Raw genomic sequence first — 16,215 nt, 5'->3', positions numbered from 1 at the left:
TAAAGGAAGAGTTTGGCACACTGGCCTTCATAAATCAATGTATTGAGTACAGGAATTGGGATGTTATTTTTGAAGTTGTATAAAACATTGGTGAGGCCTAATTTGGGGTATGGTCACCTACCTACAGGAAAGATGTAAATAAGACAGAACAGAAAAGTTACAATTATGTTGCTAGGACTTGAGGACCTGAGTTTTGGGGAAAGGCCGAACAGGTTAGGATTTTACTCCCTAGAGCATAGGAGAATGAGGGGAGCTTTTATAGAGGTATACAAAATTATGAGTGGTATAGATAGAGTAAATGCAAGCAGGCTTTTTCCACTGAGGTTGGATGAGACTACAACTAAATATCATGGGTTAAGGGTGAAAGGTGAAATGTTTAAGGGGAACGTGAGGAGGAGCTTCTTCACTCAGGGAAAGTGCAAGTTTTGGATATGGATATGGATTCTATTTCAAAATTGAAGAGAAATTTGTATAGCTACATGAATGGAGGGGTGTGAAGGGGTATGGTCTGGGTGCAGGTCAATGGGACTAGGCAGATTAATGGTTTAAGCATAGACTAGATGGGCCAAAATGCGTGTTGCTGTGCTGTAGTGTTCTATAACTGAGGGCAGGGTTAGACCATAAAGAGGTTGGAGCAGAATTAGGATATTTGGCCCATTGAGTCTGTTCCAACATTCCATCATGGCTGATTTATTACCCCCTCAACCCCATTCTCCTTCTTTCTCCTCATGACTTTTGACGTTGTTACTAATCAAGAAAGTATCAACCTGTGCTTCAAATATACCCAATGAATTGGCTTCCACAGCTGTATGTGGGAATAAATTCCACAGATTCACCATCCTCTAGCTAAAGAAATTCCTCATCTCTGTTCTAAACGGATGTCCTGATATTCTGAGATTGTGCCCTCTGGTCCTAGCCTCCTCTCTAGGCCTTTCAATATTCAATGGGTTTCAATGAGATTCCCTTTTATTCTTCTAAACTCCAGCGAGTACAGGCCTAGAGCCATCAAACGCTCCTCATATATTAACCCTTTCATTCCCAGGATCGTGTCATGAACCTCCTCTGGCCCCTCTTCAATGCCAGCTCATCCTTTCTTAGATAAGGGGCCCCAAAGACAGTTGGGGTAGGTGGGGAGGCTTTTCACTGCTTTGGAAAACTGTGGACAGGTCCTCTGATCAAACTACAGCTGAAGTCCTGCAGTTGGTGTTCATTTGGAAACTTTGGGTTCTCAATTGGATTTTCTAAAATAGTAGTAAGGGACAGATGCAGGAAGTCCAAAATAAAGAACAGAATTGCTGCTCAGCAGGTCAGGCACATGTTAGAAAGTCAAATCTGTTGAGATAAATTCCTGTGTAATTTGACATTTATCAGATGAATTAGATGTCATCAGATATACTTGCCTCCCTATCATTGCACATAAAGTGTACGTTGTCTGGGTTTTTTGACCACACATGTCCAAGTTGTGCAAAATTTTGCAGCCTGATTTTTTTTTTGATCTGAGATATATTTAGAATCTTTTCTCAGATTTCTTCAAAGTAGTTTGATCTTGAGAAATGTCTGCAGAATCTTTGTGAAAGGCATGCAAGGAATTTGTAATATAACAGAAGGGATCCTGAATTGTTGCTGTTGGTGATCAAAGCTTTTAGAATTTAATTTGCACTCTACCATAGACGATTAAACTGTAATCTTTATTTTGTTTCTTTGACAGGAAGTTTCACTACAGGATGTCAGAAAAGAAATCAACTTCTGCCAGAAAGTGAAACTGCCTGTAATCGGAGTTGTAGAAAATATGAGTGGTTTTGTTTGCCCAAAGTGCCAGGTGAGGTGTTTCTTTCAGAATCGGTGAAATTAACATCTTACAAAGTACAAGCAAGTTTTCCTCTTACTTATACCCTTCTTGCTGCATAAGTCGCAATCTGGAATTCATGCAAATGGCTTGCTCTGGGCATTCTGAGAATGTGACACATGTGAAAATATATGTGTGTGTGTATGCATAGATTGATTTTGGTTAATTGAGGCACGTCAGGACCATTACATTTTGACCCAGTCAAGCTGCCCCAATAAGTCAAAGTTTCTTGGAAGTAGGTAAAAAGGTATAAAAGAGACAAATTACTGTTAACTGCATAACAAATTATGTATTTAAATGAAATACAGAACAAATTAGAGCACCTCAATGCTATTACAGTATTGTAAAACTGTGTGTTAGTTCCTAATGGTTATCGACCAAGGAATTCATCCAGAGTACACTTGTGTTGTTGCCTGTTAATGAACAAAATCACATCTTATCTTGCTGATCTATCAAGTGTGCAATTGCAGATTTTGGCTCTCCAGTTACCTCTGCCAGCCAATGATAAGTGGTCCTAGGCGGATGGCTTTTAATTTGGTCCAGTAGGGTAGATTTTTCAGCTATTGTCAAATCTTTTTATGGCACCTTGGCAAGGGTCTGAATGTTTTTTAGGTCAAAATTTTAAAAAAGATCAAAAATCACTGCTTTTTTGAATCGGCATAAATGGATAACATGAGCAGGCACAACTGATGCAATTTAAAACTTTGCCCTAAGCACGGTGTAGTGCCAGGTGGCCTCACAAGTGCACACAACTGCTTCCTGTCCCAATTAAGTGGCATAGTGTTCTAAATAAACAAAGGGAATCCTGTCTATTTTCTCAACTAGTTTTTTTGTTCTTTAAGAGTCGTCCTCAATAAGTGGCTGCCCTGATTAACCAATGGCCCAGCTAACCGGAATCCACAGTGTATAAACACACACACGCACACACTCGCTGCATTATTAGGCACAGAGTGGAACGCAGTGTGGTCGGTCTTCTGCTGCTAAGGCCCATCCACTGTTTGGTCTGAACAAATAAACCTCTCGACCATGTCTGCATGCATTTGTGCATTGAGTTGCTGCCACATAATTGACTGATTAGATATTTGTATTAACGAAGTGTACAGATGTACCTAATAAATTATATATGTCAACTTAAGAGCAACGTACTTCATTCTTCTTCCTTTAGGAGAGTAACCTAATTTCCAAATTCCCATTGCTAGCACTGGAGGTGGAAATGTGATAACGGAACTTGGTGTCTATAGTCTTAATATTCACATAAAATAAAGCTGGGCATTAGCAGTATCCCAGGACAACCACTTAAAACAAGAAATTAAAATGATGTATTTGTTGCAATAGGTAATTGTAAACTAAAATACTGTTTTTATTTAAGAATGATGGGTGGATTTGTTAATGATGAAGGAGATGGGGAGATATGGAATAATTCTTAGATTAAAATTTATGATTGCCTTTATCTTAGTTTGGTTTGAAGTAATCAACACAAATGGGAGTATAGCTCTATAGATCTGTGTGCAGTAAAGGCCTGGGGAGTGAGAATCCATCCAAGGGGTTACTTTCCACTGAATTGAATTTGCAAAATTATGCAGGACAAATCAAGAGTTGAACAAGTTTCATTTTTTTAAATCGCTGAAGTTAACACTGGAAGACCCCTATTGTTTATTCTGTGTTCTTTATGCTTACAGCATGAATCCCAAATTTTCCCACCAACCACCGGAGGTGCCATGAAGATGTGCAAAGATTTAAACATTCCATTTCTTGGGAAACTACCCTTGGATCCCAGAATAGGTATGTCCTAGAGGAAGCACACAGAGAACGTCCCTGAATGTACAATGTGCAATGATGACTGACAACAAATATTGTTTTCCTCTTAGTATCTGCCATAAATTTAAATCTATTGCAAAACCAGTCTTCAACAAAACTAAACTTGAGGTTTAGTAAAAACAGTTACAAAAATCTTTCTCCTACCAAGGATGCTACAGATACCAAATGCTATTACACTGTAGAGTCATAGACAGAGTAATATAGCAGAAAAACAGGCCCTTCAGCCCAACTCCTCCATGCTGACCAAGGTGGCCACCAAGCTAGTCCCATTTGCCCGCATTTAGTCCATATCTCTCTAAACCCCTCCGATCCATTATTGTACCTGCCTCAAACATTTCCTCTGATGGGTCATTCTATCTATGCATCATTCACAGTGAGAACTTGCACCTCGGGCCCCTTTTACATCTTTCATTTCTCACCTTAAACTTATTCCCTCTAGTTTTTAGTTCCTCTAGCCTGGGAAAAAAGACTATGTGTGTTTATACTACCTATACCCTCATGATTTTATACACTAACAGGTTAACCCCTCAATCTCCTACATTGCAGGGAATAAAATCCTAGCCTGCCCAATCTGCCCCTATAACTCAGGCCAAAGACTTGGCAGCATCTTCTGTACAAAACTATTCTGTACAAAACAGGTTCTTGTCTGCCGTACAAAGTAAATAGGAACAAAATCTTTTACAGCTTACTTTACTTCATTGTGAAATAAACTTATTCTTGATTGTGATGTCTTTACAACATATCAAGTCTTGTAAGTAAAAATTCCTGCCTGCATAATTACTACTCCATTATAACTTACAGTCTATGGGAATACTGTATAAGTTTTCTTCAAAATTCTCATTTTTAGATAAAGTTATTTGATGCACTTAAAGGAAAAAAAAGGTTGATAATATATAGTTTAACTGACAATTGAAATATGTATGTACCATAGTTCAATTATACCCGTAATACAACTTTTCCAAAGATTACATTGGGGAATCAACTAGCATATACTGTAGTTTTCTAGAAATATATAAATCCCATTTTGTCTAGGTTAATCGACCAAAAATGCCCAAGCAAAAAGAATGCGGGGTTAGAAATACTGATCTTGTTGAAACTGTCCAAATGCAAATGCAAATACAGTAAGTGATGATTGAGGACAATACTTCATACAAACTTTGCAATTTCATTCACCATGCTAAAATGTGAAATGAAGAACTGCCACAGTATTGTTCTTTTAGTTCAAGAAAGGAGGAAAATTGTTGGGCTAGGATAGAGGAAGGTTTGTTCTATGTCATTTCTCAATAGTATCACTTATTAAATATATTTAAGACACAATTGGATAGCTTTTTGCATTTTAGGGAAATTAAGAGATATGGTAAAGGCAAGTAGGTGGAGCTGAGTTTATGGCAGATCATCGATATTATTCAATGGTAGAATGGGCTTGATGGCCTATTTGTGCTCTGACAGATGCAAATGAGGTAAATCTGTTGCCTCCATTTCCCTGGAAAAATAGGAGCAGGATTAGGACATTGCTACATCATGAGATTTTGGTATCTCAAACTGCATTTGCCTCCCTTTATAGTCTAACAAACATGCCATTTCCTCTTGAGCATTTTGACACAGCATGTAAATATTCTTTTGGGGGGAGTGAGTTTCAGATTTCTATTATTTGTGTGGAAAAAATGATTTCAATGGCATGCCTTTAACTTTAGAATTATCCCCTTCATCAGGAATCCCTCCCTAATGGGACCAACATTTACCCTATTGAAGCTGATAATTATTTATCATAAAGGCACTTTTGACATTTCAGGTCAAAACCCTGCATGATTTCTGAAAGTGGAGAGGTAAAATGGCGAGTATAAAGGGGAGAAGGGGAGTTGTGGGACAGGAACCCAGTGTGATTGGTGGATTGAGGGTGTAAGATGGCAGGTGAGGTATGCCAGGTAGCAGAGGAGTGTCTGTGGAATGTTTTAGTTGAATGAATTTCAAGTGCATTTTAATTTCATTAACAGGAAAGAGTTGTGATGAAGGCAAATCATTCTTATCAGAAATACCTGATTCTTCCGCATGTATTGCCTACAAGGAGATTGTTAAACGTAAGTAATGCATATCTTCAAAACATAAGGACATGAAAGTGATATCACCCCAATGTATCAGGCTCAATTTGGAGATTGGAGAAGCTAATAATAATTTTAAATTGTAATGATGTAGATGGTGAGTACGTAATTCCCCCCCAATGTTTGATTAACCAGTACAGATTATCAACAAATCTAATTGTGCATAACTTCATTCATCTCACACTGAGCTGATTCTACAACCTATGGACTCACGTTCAAGGACTCTACAATTCACTTTCTCAATATTATTTATTTACTTATTTATTTGTTATTATTATTATTAAGTTCTGTTGCACAGTTCTTTTGCAAATTGGTTGTTGCCAGTCTTTGTGTGTAGTTTTTCATTGATTTAATATATTTCTTGGTTCTACTGCAAATGCCTGCAAGAAAATTGAATCTCAGGGTAGTATATGGTGACATATACTGTATGTTCTTTGATAATAAATTTACTCTGAACACCGTATTATTGTGTAATTATTTCCACTTGTATAGAATTGCCATTTAATCAGGAGTTTGTTCAAAAAATTAAAGGAACCCTGCCTGGAGACAGGACCATTGTAGGAGGGTGGCAGGCATTTTTCTATAGGACTCATTGTTCTGTATATAAAACTATGCTTAGATAATGTCTAGGAGTTGTCATACTGGTCTTCCTGAGAATAAATAATAAAACGGAAAGAATCAGTTACGTGTCTTAGCCAAACTCTCCTGAGCTTGTACCAGCAGACAGGTTCTTGACCCACTGCCAACACACATCAGGAAACTTTAAATCTGATACTTCACCACCCACACAAACCTTACCGTTAATTGGGTAGCTCAATAGTACAGACTATTATCATTGGTACTTCTGGGCCCTGTCATGAATTGTGGATATAGTCATAGTCATACTTTATTGATCCCGGGGGAAATTGGTTTTCATTACAGTTGCACCATAAATAATAAGTAGTAATAAAACCTTAAATAGTAATGTGTAAATTATGCCAGGAAATAAGTCCAGGACCAGCCTATTGGCTCAGGGTGTCTGACCCTCCAAGGGAGGAGTCGTAAAGTTTGATAGCCACAGGCAGGAATGACTTCCTATGACGCTCTGTGTTGCATCTCAGTGGAATGAGTCTCTGGCTGAATGTACTCCTGTGCCCAACCAGTACATTATGTAGTGGATGGGAGACATTGTCCAAGATGGCATGCAACTTGGACAGCATCCTCTTTTCAGACACCACCGTAGAGAGTCCAGTTCCATCCCCACAACATCACTGGCCTTACGAATGAGTTTGTTGATTCTGTTGGTGTCTGCTCCCCTCAGCCTGCTGCCCCAGCACACAACAGCAAACATGATAGCACTGGCCACCACAGACTCGTAGAACATCCTCAGCATCGTCCGGCAGATTACTGATCCAAGATTATTCTTATGGTTGAGATATCTATTTTTATTTATAGAATAGTTCATTATGATCCTAACATCAGTTTCAATTCCCTCCCCAATTCTGGACATATAAAAGGGACACATAAAACTGGACACACTGTTAATCATAGGTAATAATTGGTTTGAAATGGCAGTTGATTCATTCTTAACAATTGGGCCCTCTCTACAAGATGAGAAATCCAAAAACTCAGGCTTTTTTGTTTGCACTGGCAGCCTTTTAAAAATAGTAATGCAGTGAACCTGAATTACTGAATGCTTCATTACAGATAGCATGCAAGTGTTTGGTTTCTTTCTGCATTTCATCTTCCTGTGCCTTTGTAATTGCCTCTACAATGGGTTCCAAGCCTACTGGTGCAACACAAAAATAGCAACAGCAGTAGCTGCAGTGGTCAAAATTTATTTCGTTTGCTGATTTTTTTTTATGTCATCTCGGTGTTTCAGTTTGCTCTATAGCAAATTGTTAACAAAGTTAAAATATCTTGGCTTCTTGAACTTGTTAATTTTCTGGTTTGGACCTATTTGCAACAAAAAATTGTGTTAACCTGATCTTTTGGTTGCTTAGCACAGCTGCAGCTTAGCTTCTCACACAGTAAATTTCATCTGGTATCTTTGTAGAGAACAAGTTCTTTTGCCATAAAGCTATCAGTTGAATTACATTCTGCAATAAGCACTTGAATATACTTATGCCACTCATGGAATTTAAGCCTCTTCCAGATAAACCTTCTCCACAAACCTGAGTAGATAAGAATATGTCTCAATTTTACCTGCAAAATTAAAGTTGGACAGAATTATTTCACACTTCTTTCAGCTTAGCTTATCAAATTTTTAATTAATGCTGTGCTTGAGTTTGCTTCAACCATATTGTTACACTAAGCAAAGAGCACTTTTTAAAATCCAGGATATTTTGTGCATTGCAACGATTTAGTACTGGTCTTTTCCACTTTCCACTCTTATACTCCTGAATTCTATTTAGCATTCCTTATCCAGCTAATTAGTGTACTTAACATCAAATTCAGCTTTTACCTATTTGCATGTTCTTCCATTATTAAATGCCTTCAAAGATTTGCAATTTGTTTCCAAGTTTTCTCTATGGTTAGTCATTATTTTCAGCCACACTTGAAGCATAAACATCAATGTTGCACAAAGGAAATCAGCCTTACTGGTATTGAAGCTAACACTAACATATTGAATTTATATATCCAAGCCTATTTCATTTATTCAGTACATAGTATTATGTCTACTTACTATGACAGAAATAACAGTGTGCTATTCAACTTACCTGATATAGGACATAATTTGTATGTGGATTATTAATGAAAGATTACAGGTGGAAACAGATTGGTTGCTAACTCAATAGGTTATCCCTCCAATTCCAGTGAGGTGCAAATTACAAAGGCAAATAGAGAAATGGCTCAGAGCTTTGTGTGGTCAACATGAGTTTGAAATAATTAGATAGCACTACATCAAGTTTATCTGGGCACAACAGTGGGATCTGGTAGTTGGTGTTCCTTTAGTCTGATTAGTTTTCCTGTCTCTCATGATAGTGGTTGTTAGCAGTTTTTCCATATTGTGTTTGCCTATTATAGCTACATGATAAATATAAAAGATTACTTGTACTTGTACTTCATGTTTCATGCCCCAAGTTCCTCAAGTTTCTACAGTGTGCAGTACTTTATCTTACAAATTTAAATCTCTCTTTTTTAATGAAACAGGAATCCAGGAATACTGTGCTACACGTAGTTCTGAAGTGGGGAAAAAATGCCTAACAAATTAAGAATTACTTCATGTTTCTCTGCAACATGCTGAGTGAATTTGACTGACTTGCATCCATCGGTGAAGGCAATTAAGTGAATTCATCTGGACTATTTTTTTCAACCCTTGTAGGCGATTTCTAATATTTAAGACCTGCATCTGATCCTATTCCTGAGCAAAGTTATACTTTTTTAATTTCAATGAATGTTAAAATTTGTAAAAGTGTCTAATTTTGCATAATGCACAAGAGGTAATAGTGGTGATAAAGGATGTACGTGATTGGGTCATTTAATGAGGATGGGCGAAGTTAAAAGAAGAAGCCATGTTTGGGTACTTGCCAATAGCTGGTGGAGATAAGGACAATTGACAAAATTGTCCTTGTACCTTAAGCACCATCCCAGGAATGGCATAGCAAATAAGAAATTGTTATCCTTGTTAGAACATATTTAATGTTTAAATTTAAAATATCTATTTTTGTGTTTTTTTTGTTGAATTTGTGACTTAATTTACTCTGTGAAAAATAAACTCCAATCACTTGGGTACAAGAGATATTGCCTTCACTTATAAATGATTTCTGTTGTGGCTGAGTATCACTGTTGAGTCTTTGTCTGTGATATTTCCAAAAGCACTTGGTTAAACGCAGCACTAAGTTACAATATTGAAAATCTGGCCAATTGTATGACTGGAATTTGTTAGTTTTCAGGTGAGTTGCATAAATGCATTTTTATGGGAGGGAGAGGAAGATGGCGGCGCGACGCAGCTCGCAGTGGCCACTCCAGTGGTGATGTCTGTTATTTGTCAAGTAGGGTGCTGTGCACAATCCTGATTTGATGGAGACGGACGTGAGAGCACGGAGGAACATCTGGTGAAACTTCTGAAATGCCTGCTTCTCTGCTGCTGCTAGTGTGTGGTCCAGAATCTCCGGAGGGGAAGGCCCGAGTCCTCAGCTTTGCTTGTTGCTAGGCGGCCGGGGCGGGGTTAAAGTGCTTGGCAGAGGATGGTGCTCAGAGCGGCTGTGTCGGAGGCTCGAAGTTTTCGGACGGACTCAGAGTCCCCTGTGGTTGGGTGCTTCCAATGGTGCTGCATCGGCAAGTTTGCGGCGCTTGGAGGTTCATGGCAGGAAGGGTTCTTCCCTTCTGCCGCCTGCGTGAGATGATGAGGCTATCGGGACTTTGAGACTTTTTTTTAACCGTGCCCATGGTCTGCTCTTTATAGTCATACTTTATTGATCCCGAGGGAAATTGGTTTTCGTTACAGTTGCACCATAAATAATTAGATAGTGATATATAAATTATGCCAGGATATAAGTCCAAGACCAGCCTATGGCTCAGGGTGTCTGACCCTCCAAGGGAGGAGTTATAAAGTTTGATGGCCATAGGCAGGAATGACTTCCTATGACGCTCTGTGTTGCATCTCAATGGAATGAGTCTCTGGCTGAATGTACTCCTGTGCCCACCCAGTACATTATGTAGTGGATGGGAGACATTGCCCAAGATGGCATGCAACTTAGACAGCATCCTCTTTTCAGACACCACCGTCAGAGAGTCCAGTTCCATCCCCACAACATCACTGGCCTTACGAATGAGTTTGTTGACTCTGTTGGTGTCTGCTACCCTCAGCCTGCTGCCCCAGCACACAACAGCAAACATGATAGCACTGGCCACCACAGACTCGTAGAACATCCTCAGCATTGTCCAACAGATGTTAAAGGACCTCAGTCTCCTCAGGAAATAGAGACGGCTCTGACCCTTCTTGTAGACAGCCTCAGTGTTCTTATCAAATTATGGTATTGCTTTGCACTGTTGTAACTATGTTATAATTATGTGGTTTTGTAAGTTTTAGTCTTGGTTTGTCCTGTATTTTTCTTGTGATATTCTGGAGGAACATTGTTATCATTTTTTAATGTATGCATTTCTAAATGACAATAAACGAGTGTCCTCATAATCTCATCTAAACGTTCGGTATCAAACCCAAATTACTACCAGACGGAGATTACCATTATTCCCCACATCACACACACAATTTCAGGTGTTTTCTTTGAACTCATGTTGAATTAGATTTTAAGCATGTAGATGTTATGTATGTAGATACAGTGGCATGCAAAAGTTTGGGTACCCTTGGTCAGAATGTTACTGTGAATAGCTTAGCACCTTCTCCAACACGTCACGTTTGTGTCTTTATATTTTTCCTGATATGGGGTCTTGAAGTATCTTATAATATTTTTCCAACAATGTTATCTCCAAATCAAAGAGTTAGTCGAAGATCACTGAAAGCTGCATATTTTCCCCCAAGCCTCCTCCGAAAGTACCAACCCCGCTTCTTTCTCCCACTTCTCTTTGATATACAATGTGTTTACATTTTTAGCATGGGAGAGTGCATTATATAATCGAGAAACTGATTTACTAGGTATTGAACTGCAAGCCGAATTCAGAATCTTGAAAAATTCTAATTCTACTGTTGATAAGTCTGTATATCTACTACTCTGGTTAACATAGTGTCGTACTTGAAGGTACCTAAAAAAGTCATTGTGTTCTAGGCCCTGTTTGTCCTGCAGGAATTGGAAACTTTGTAATACTATTTTGTGTATAAATGAGAGGTAGGTTGTAAGACCTTTCTTTATCCATAGTTCAAATCTTTTATCTCCTCTGTTGGGAAGGAATTCAGTATCATATGCACACCATCTGAAAAGTTTTAACATGTTATTGATTCCACATTAATTAACCACCTTCTGCCATACTTTTAATGTAAGATTTATCCAACTGTTTTTAAACTTTTCCAATTGGGCCATCAATCCTTTGTCAGCTATTGAGGCCTGTAGAGGAAAACTGTCAACCAATCCAAATTCTATTTCCTTCCATCTAGCCTTATATTCCCTATTACACCAATATGACAGAGGGGTTATCTGTGAAGCATAAAAATAATTTCTCAAGCAAGGAAGAACCATATCTCCTCCTTCCTTCCCTAACTGTAAGGTGTTATATCGAATTCTAGGTTTCTTTCCTTGCCAGATGAAGCGGGAAATCCACTTGTCCCATTCCCTGAATTGATTATCATCCATCTCCACCGGTAAAGTCCAGAAAAGATACAGTAACTGAGGGAGAATATTCATTTTTATAGTATTTATCCTTGAATTTAAACTTAAAAAGGGGATAAGATTCCATTTATGCATATCTGCTTTTATCTCTGAGATTAATGGCCCATAATTTTCCTGTGACAGCGTTGAAAGATCCTTCGGCAAGGTTATTCCTAAATATTTTAATGATTTAGCTTCCCACTAAGATCATATATATCCTGCAGTTTTTTGGGTGGTGTATAATTTAGGGACATAATCTGCGTTTTCTTTACATTTATTTTATAACCTAATATTTTCCCAAAGTCATCCAACAGTATAAACAATCCTATAAATGAGTTTTCTGGTTCACTCGATAGACTAACACATCATCTGCGAATAACGCCACTTTCTGTTCAATCCCTGCCACCTTGATACCTTTTACGATTTTGCTCTGTCTTACTAGTTGGGCAAGTGGTTCAATATATAGCGCAAAAAGGAGAGGAGAAATTGGGCATCACTGTCTAGTGCCTCTCTCTAAAATAAAGGAGTCAGAGAGGTCCCCATTTATCTTAATTCGGGCTGTAGGGCTGTCATATAGAGTCTGAATTACTTTAATAAACTTTTCTTGAAAGCCAAATCTTCCTAACACTCTGTATAGGAATGCCCAACTAACTGAATCAAAAGCTTTCTCAGCGTCTAATCCTACTACCATTGTCTCTGTCTCGTTCTTATTAACCTGTTCTAATATGTGTAGAGTTCTCCTTATGTTGTCCTGTGTTTGTCTTTGTTGAATTAATCCAGTCTGGTCTAAATGGATTAGGCCAGGTAAAAGCTTTTCCAATCTGCGCGCTGATATAGATGTAAATAGTTTGTAATCTAAATTAAGAACACTAATTGGCCGATAATTGCCACGTTCTAGTTTATCTTTACCCTCTTTAGGAATAACTGAAATAATCGCTTCTCTCCAGGAAGGTGGAGTTTCTCCTCTCTGCAAGATCCAGTTAAAGGTGTTAAGTAGTAATGGGGCCAACTGTGTCTTCAGCGATTTGTACCACTCTGAGGTAAACCCATCAGAACCTGGAGACTTTCCAGCCTTTAATCTAGAGATGGCCACACTCAGTTCCTTGGCAGTTACTGGTTCTAATAGGCATTCATTTTGTAAATCTGTAAGTTTAGTTAGATCTAAAGAATTCAATAAAGAGTCTATATAGGGCTCATTGGAGGCCTGGGGTTGAGAGTACAGATCTCGATAATATGTTTCAAAACTCCCTTGAATTTTCCCTACTGTACTCTCCACAAGCTTTGTCTTTGGATTCTTTATTTTATGAATTGTATTGTCTACTTGTTGTTTTTGTAATTTATATGCTAATAATCTAGCTGATTTACCTCCTACTTCATAATTCTTTTGTCTCAGGTAAAGAAAATTTCTTTGAGTTTCCAATGTATAAATATCATCAATTTCACTTTGCAATTTCCTAATTTCCTGTTTTACATTAGAATCACGTTTTGTTGCTATCTACAACTTGAAATTGTTTTAATTTTCCTTGAAGGTCTGCTAATTTTTGTGCATTGATTTTTTTCATGTGAGTGGTAATAGAAATATTATTTCCTCTCAGTACAGCTTTCAATGTATCCCATAAGATCACTGGTGATGTTTCTCTCGTGTCATTAAGGTCTAGGTATTCTTTGATTTCTCCCCTTAATCTCTCCATTACTTTCAGGTTATTGAGTATATGTGAATTTAACCTCCATAGTGTTTTCCTCATTTTCCTTTCCAGGATTAGAGGCATAGAGACTGGACTATGATCCGACAGATCAATTGTTGCAATATTACAGTTTTTTATCCAGAGTCTATCTGTATTAAATATAAAGAAATAGTCTATCCTTGAATAGGCTGAATGAGGGAAAGAGTAATGTGTATAAGCTTTACTAGTGGGGTGTAATTCCCTCCACACATCTATAATTCCCAACTCCTCCATCAATAAATTCATTTTCCGAGTCAGAAGTTTATTCTGCGTAGCTATTCTTGAAGAATCTAATGCAGGATTTAACCTAATATTAAAATCCCCTCCACAGATTACTACCCCTTGAGAACTGACCATTAGGTCAAAAATGTGTCTATAGAATGACCATTCACAACCTGGTGGAGCATAAACATTCAGCAATGTTATTTCTGTACCTTCTATTCTTCCTGTAATTTTTACAAATGGTCCATCTTTGTCTTTAGTCTCTGAAATATGATCATAATTAAGAGTACTTGATATTAAAGTAGCTACCCCTCTTTTGTGGCTCAATTTATATGATGAATGAAATACATGCTTAAAGCCCATTCTTTTTAATTTTCCATGTTCAGATTGGCTCATATGTGTTTCCTGGAGGAAAGCTATTTTTGCCCTCTCTTTTTTCAATTTAGACATAATCTTATTTCTTTTAATCGGATTCAAAACCCCATTAACATTATAGGAAATTATTTTTACCAATTCAATTTGCATTTTTCTCTAGTAGAAAAAAAAACTTTCCTTTTCTAACCAAACAGTAAGCAATCCCTTCTCAACAGTAAACCAAAACATATAACCACACCCTAGACATTTTTGAACGTATAACATTTGAAAATTTTTCCCAACTTCCCACAGTGAGGCCTGAGCACTGACCCGCCTCAGTTCAGAGGGAAAACCTCTATCTTCACCCTGTGTCAGAGGGCCCTCCGCAGTGTGAATAATCATAGAGAATTTTCTCCCATTTATGTCTCGACCATATTGCTATCATTCAAGTTATTTCATTTTACCTTTAAGTCCGATTTACTCTTTTCAGTCATTTCTCTTAATTAATCTGTACATTCGCTTCTGAATATTTGCAGCTTTTCCTTGTAGTTTGACACTCTGGTTCATGTGGAGCGTCCTCGCCACACTGGCTGCCACGACTTCTGCCGAATCCTCTCCAGTAGCGACTCCGGTTCGGTGATAACTTTAATAGGTAGTCCCTGGTCTCCTCCGCCGTAGCGTAAGTTTTTGTCCCTTCATCGTAAAAGACTCTCAGCCGAGCTGGATACAGGGTCTGGAATCTGATGTTGTTTTCAGGACCCTCCATGTTTCCGCATATTCCTTCCGTCTGGCAAAGATCCTCAGTGCGTAATCGTGGTCTAAACTGATTTTACAGTTGCTCCACATGAAACCTTTCTTTTGCCATGCCCGTTTAAGCACCTCTTCCTTCGTTCTGTAACTGAGAAATCTGACCAGAATCGATCTGGGCTGGGCACCTGTCGGAGGCTGTGGTGCCAACGTGCGGTGAGCCCTTTCTATCTGTAGGTCTTTTGCGTCTGGTATATCAAGGTTCTCTCTAAGCAGCTTCTCCACGAAGGGAATCATCAATCCGGGTTTACCTTCAGTTCCTTTGGGAACTCCGTAGATCCTCAAATTTTCCCTTATGGAGCTGCCTTCTTGGTCTATTAGCTTCCACTGGAGCTGCTCTTGTAGCTTTAGCATTTCTGCTATCACTTCCTCTGCATTTTGCAGCCTCTCCTCAATTCCTACAATCCTCACTTCGGCTTCATCTAACCTCAAATTAGTTTTTACTATTTCTCCTTTAATATCTTCCAACTGTTTGTTGTTATCTACTCGGAATGTCTCTGAGAATCAAAGACAGATTCACTGATTCCTCCTCATCTTCGTCCTGGCTTGCCGTGGGGGAGCTAGGCCTGTCGCCTTGCTGCGTCTCTTTGAAGGTCTATCAGCCTTCAGAGCGGACTTTTTAATCTTGTTCTTAAACATCATCCTTGCCCCTTTTATTAATATAGTTATACAATATTAAGTATTTGTCTAATTTCGATTTTGGGGCAGTTTACCTTCTTTTTTGTCGAGAGACCTTTTCCTTACGCCGCTATTCCCTTGATGACCCGGAAGTCCTCTCTGAAACATTCTTTTCAACATTTTAAGCAAGATTACTGTATTATTTTTGTTTTGTACAATTTTAGAGTGGAAAAAAAGGAAAGGAGCGCCATGCACAGTTTGGGTACCCCAAGAGATTTGAGCTCTCAGATAATTTTTACCAAGGTCTCAGACCTTAATTAGCTTGTTAGGGCTATGGCTTGTTCACAGCCATCATTAGGAAAGGCCAGGTGATGCAAATTTTAAAGCTTTATAAATACCCTGACTCCCCAAACCTTATCCCAACGATCAGCAACCATGGGCTCCTCTAAGCAGCTGCCTAGCACTCTGAAATAAATGATGCC

At 38.4% G+C, this 16,215-nt stretch overlaps 1 protein-coding gene across 2 annotated transcripts in view; it reads left to right on the top strand.

The window, feature by feature from the left end:
* nubp1 (nucleotide binding protein 1 (MinD homolog, E. coli)) overlaps positions 1-9,482 on the top strand; it is a 62,738-nt gene extending 53,256 nt beyond the window's left edge. For both annotated transcript variants that reach the window (XM_072268951.1, XM_072268950.1), the window contains 4 exons: positions 1,709-1,819; positions 3,526-3,628; positions 5,659-5,742; positions 8,896-9,482. In XM_072268951.1, the coding sequence (XP_072125052.1) occupies positions 1,709-1,819; positions 3,526-3,628; positions 5,659-5,742; positions 8,896-8,957 (360 nt within the window). In that variant the 3' untranslated portion in view covers positions 8,958-9,482. The remainder of the gene's footprint in view (positions 1-1,708; positions 1,820-3,525; positions 3,629-5,658; positions 5,743-8,895) is intronic.
* Positions 9,483-16,215: the final 6,733 nt, after the last annotated feature.

This window comes from Mobula birostris, chromosome 9 (genome assembly GCF_030028105.1).
Source record: "Mobula birostris isolate sMobBir1 chromosome 9, sMobBir1.hap1, whole genome shotgun sequence".
NCBI lineage: Eukaryota > Metazoa > Chordata > Chondrichthyes > Myliobatiformes > Myliobatidae > Mobula > Mobula birostris.
The sequence above is the reverse complement of the archived record's forward strand: the minus strand, read 5'-3'. Positions and strand labels throughout refer to the sequence as shown.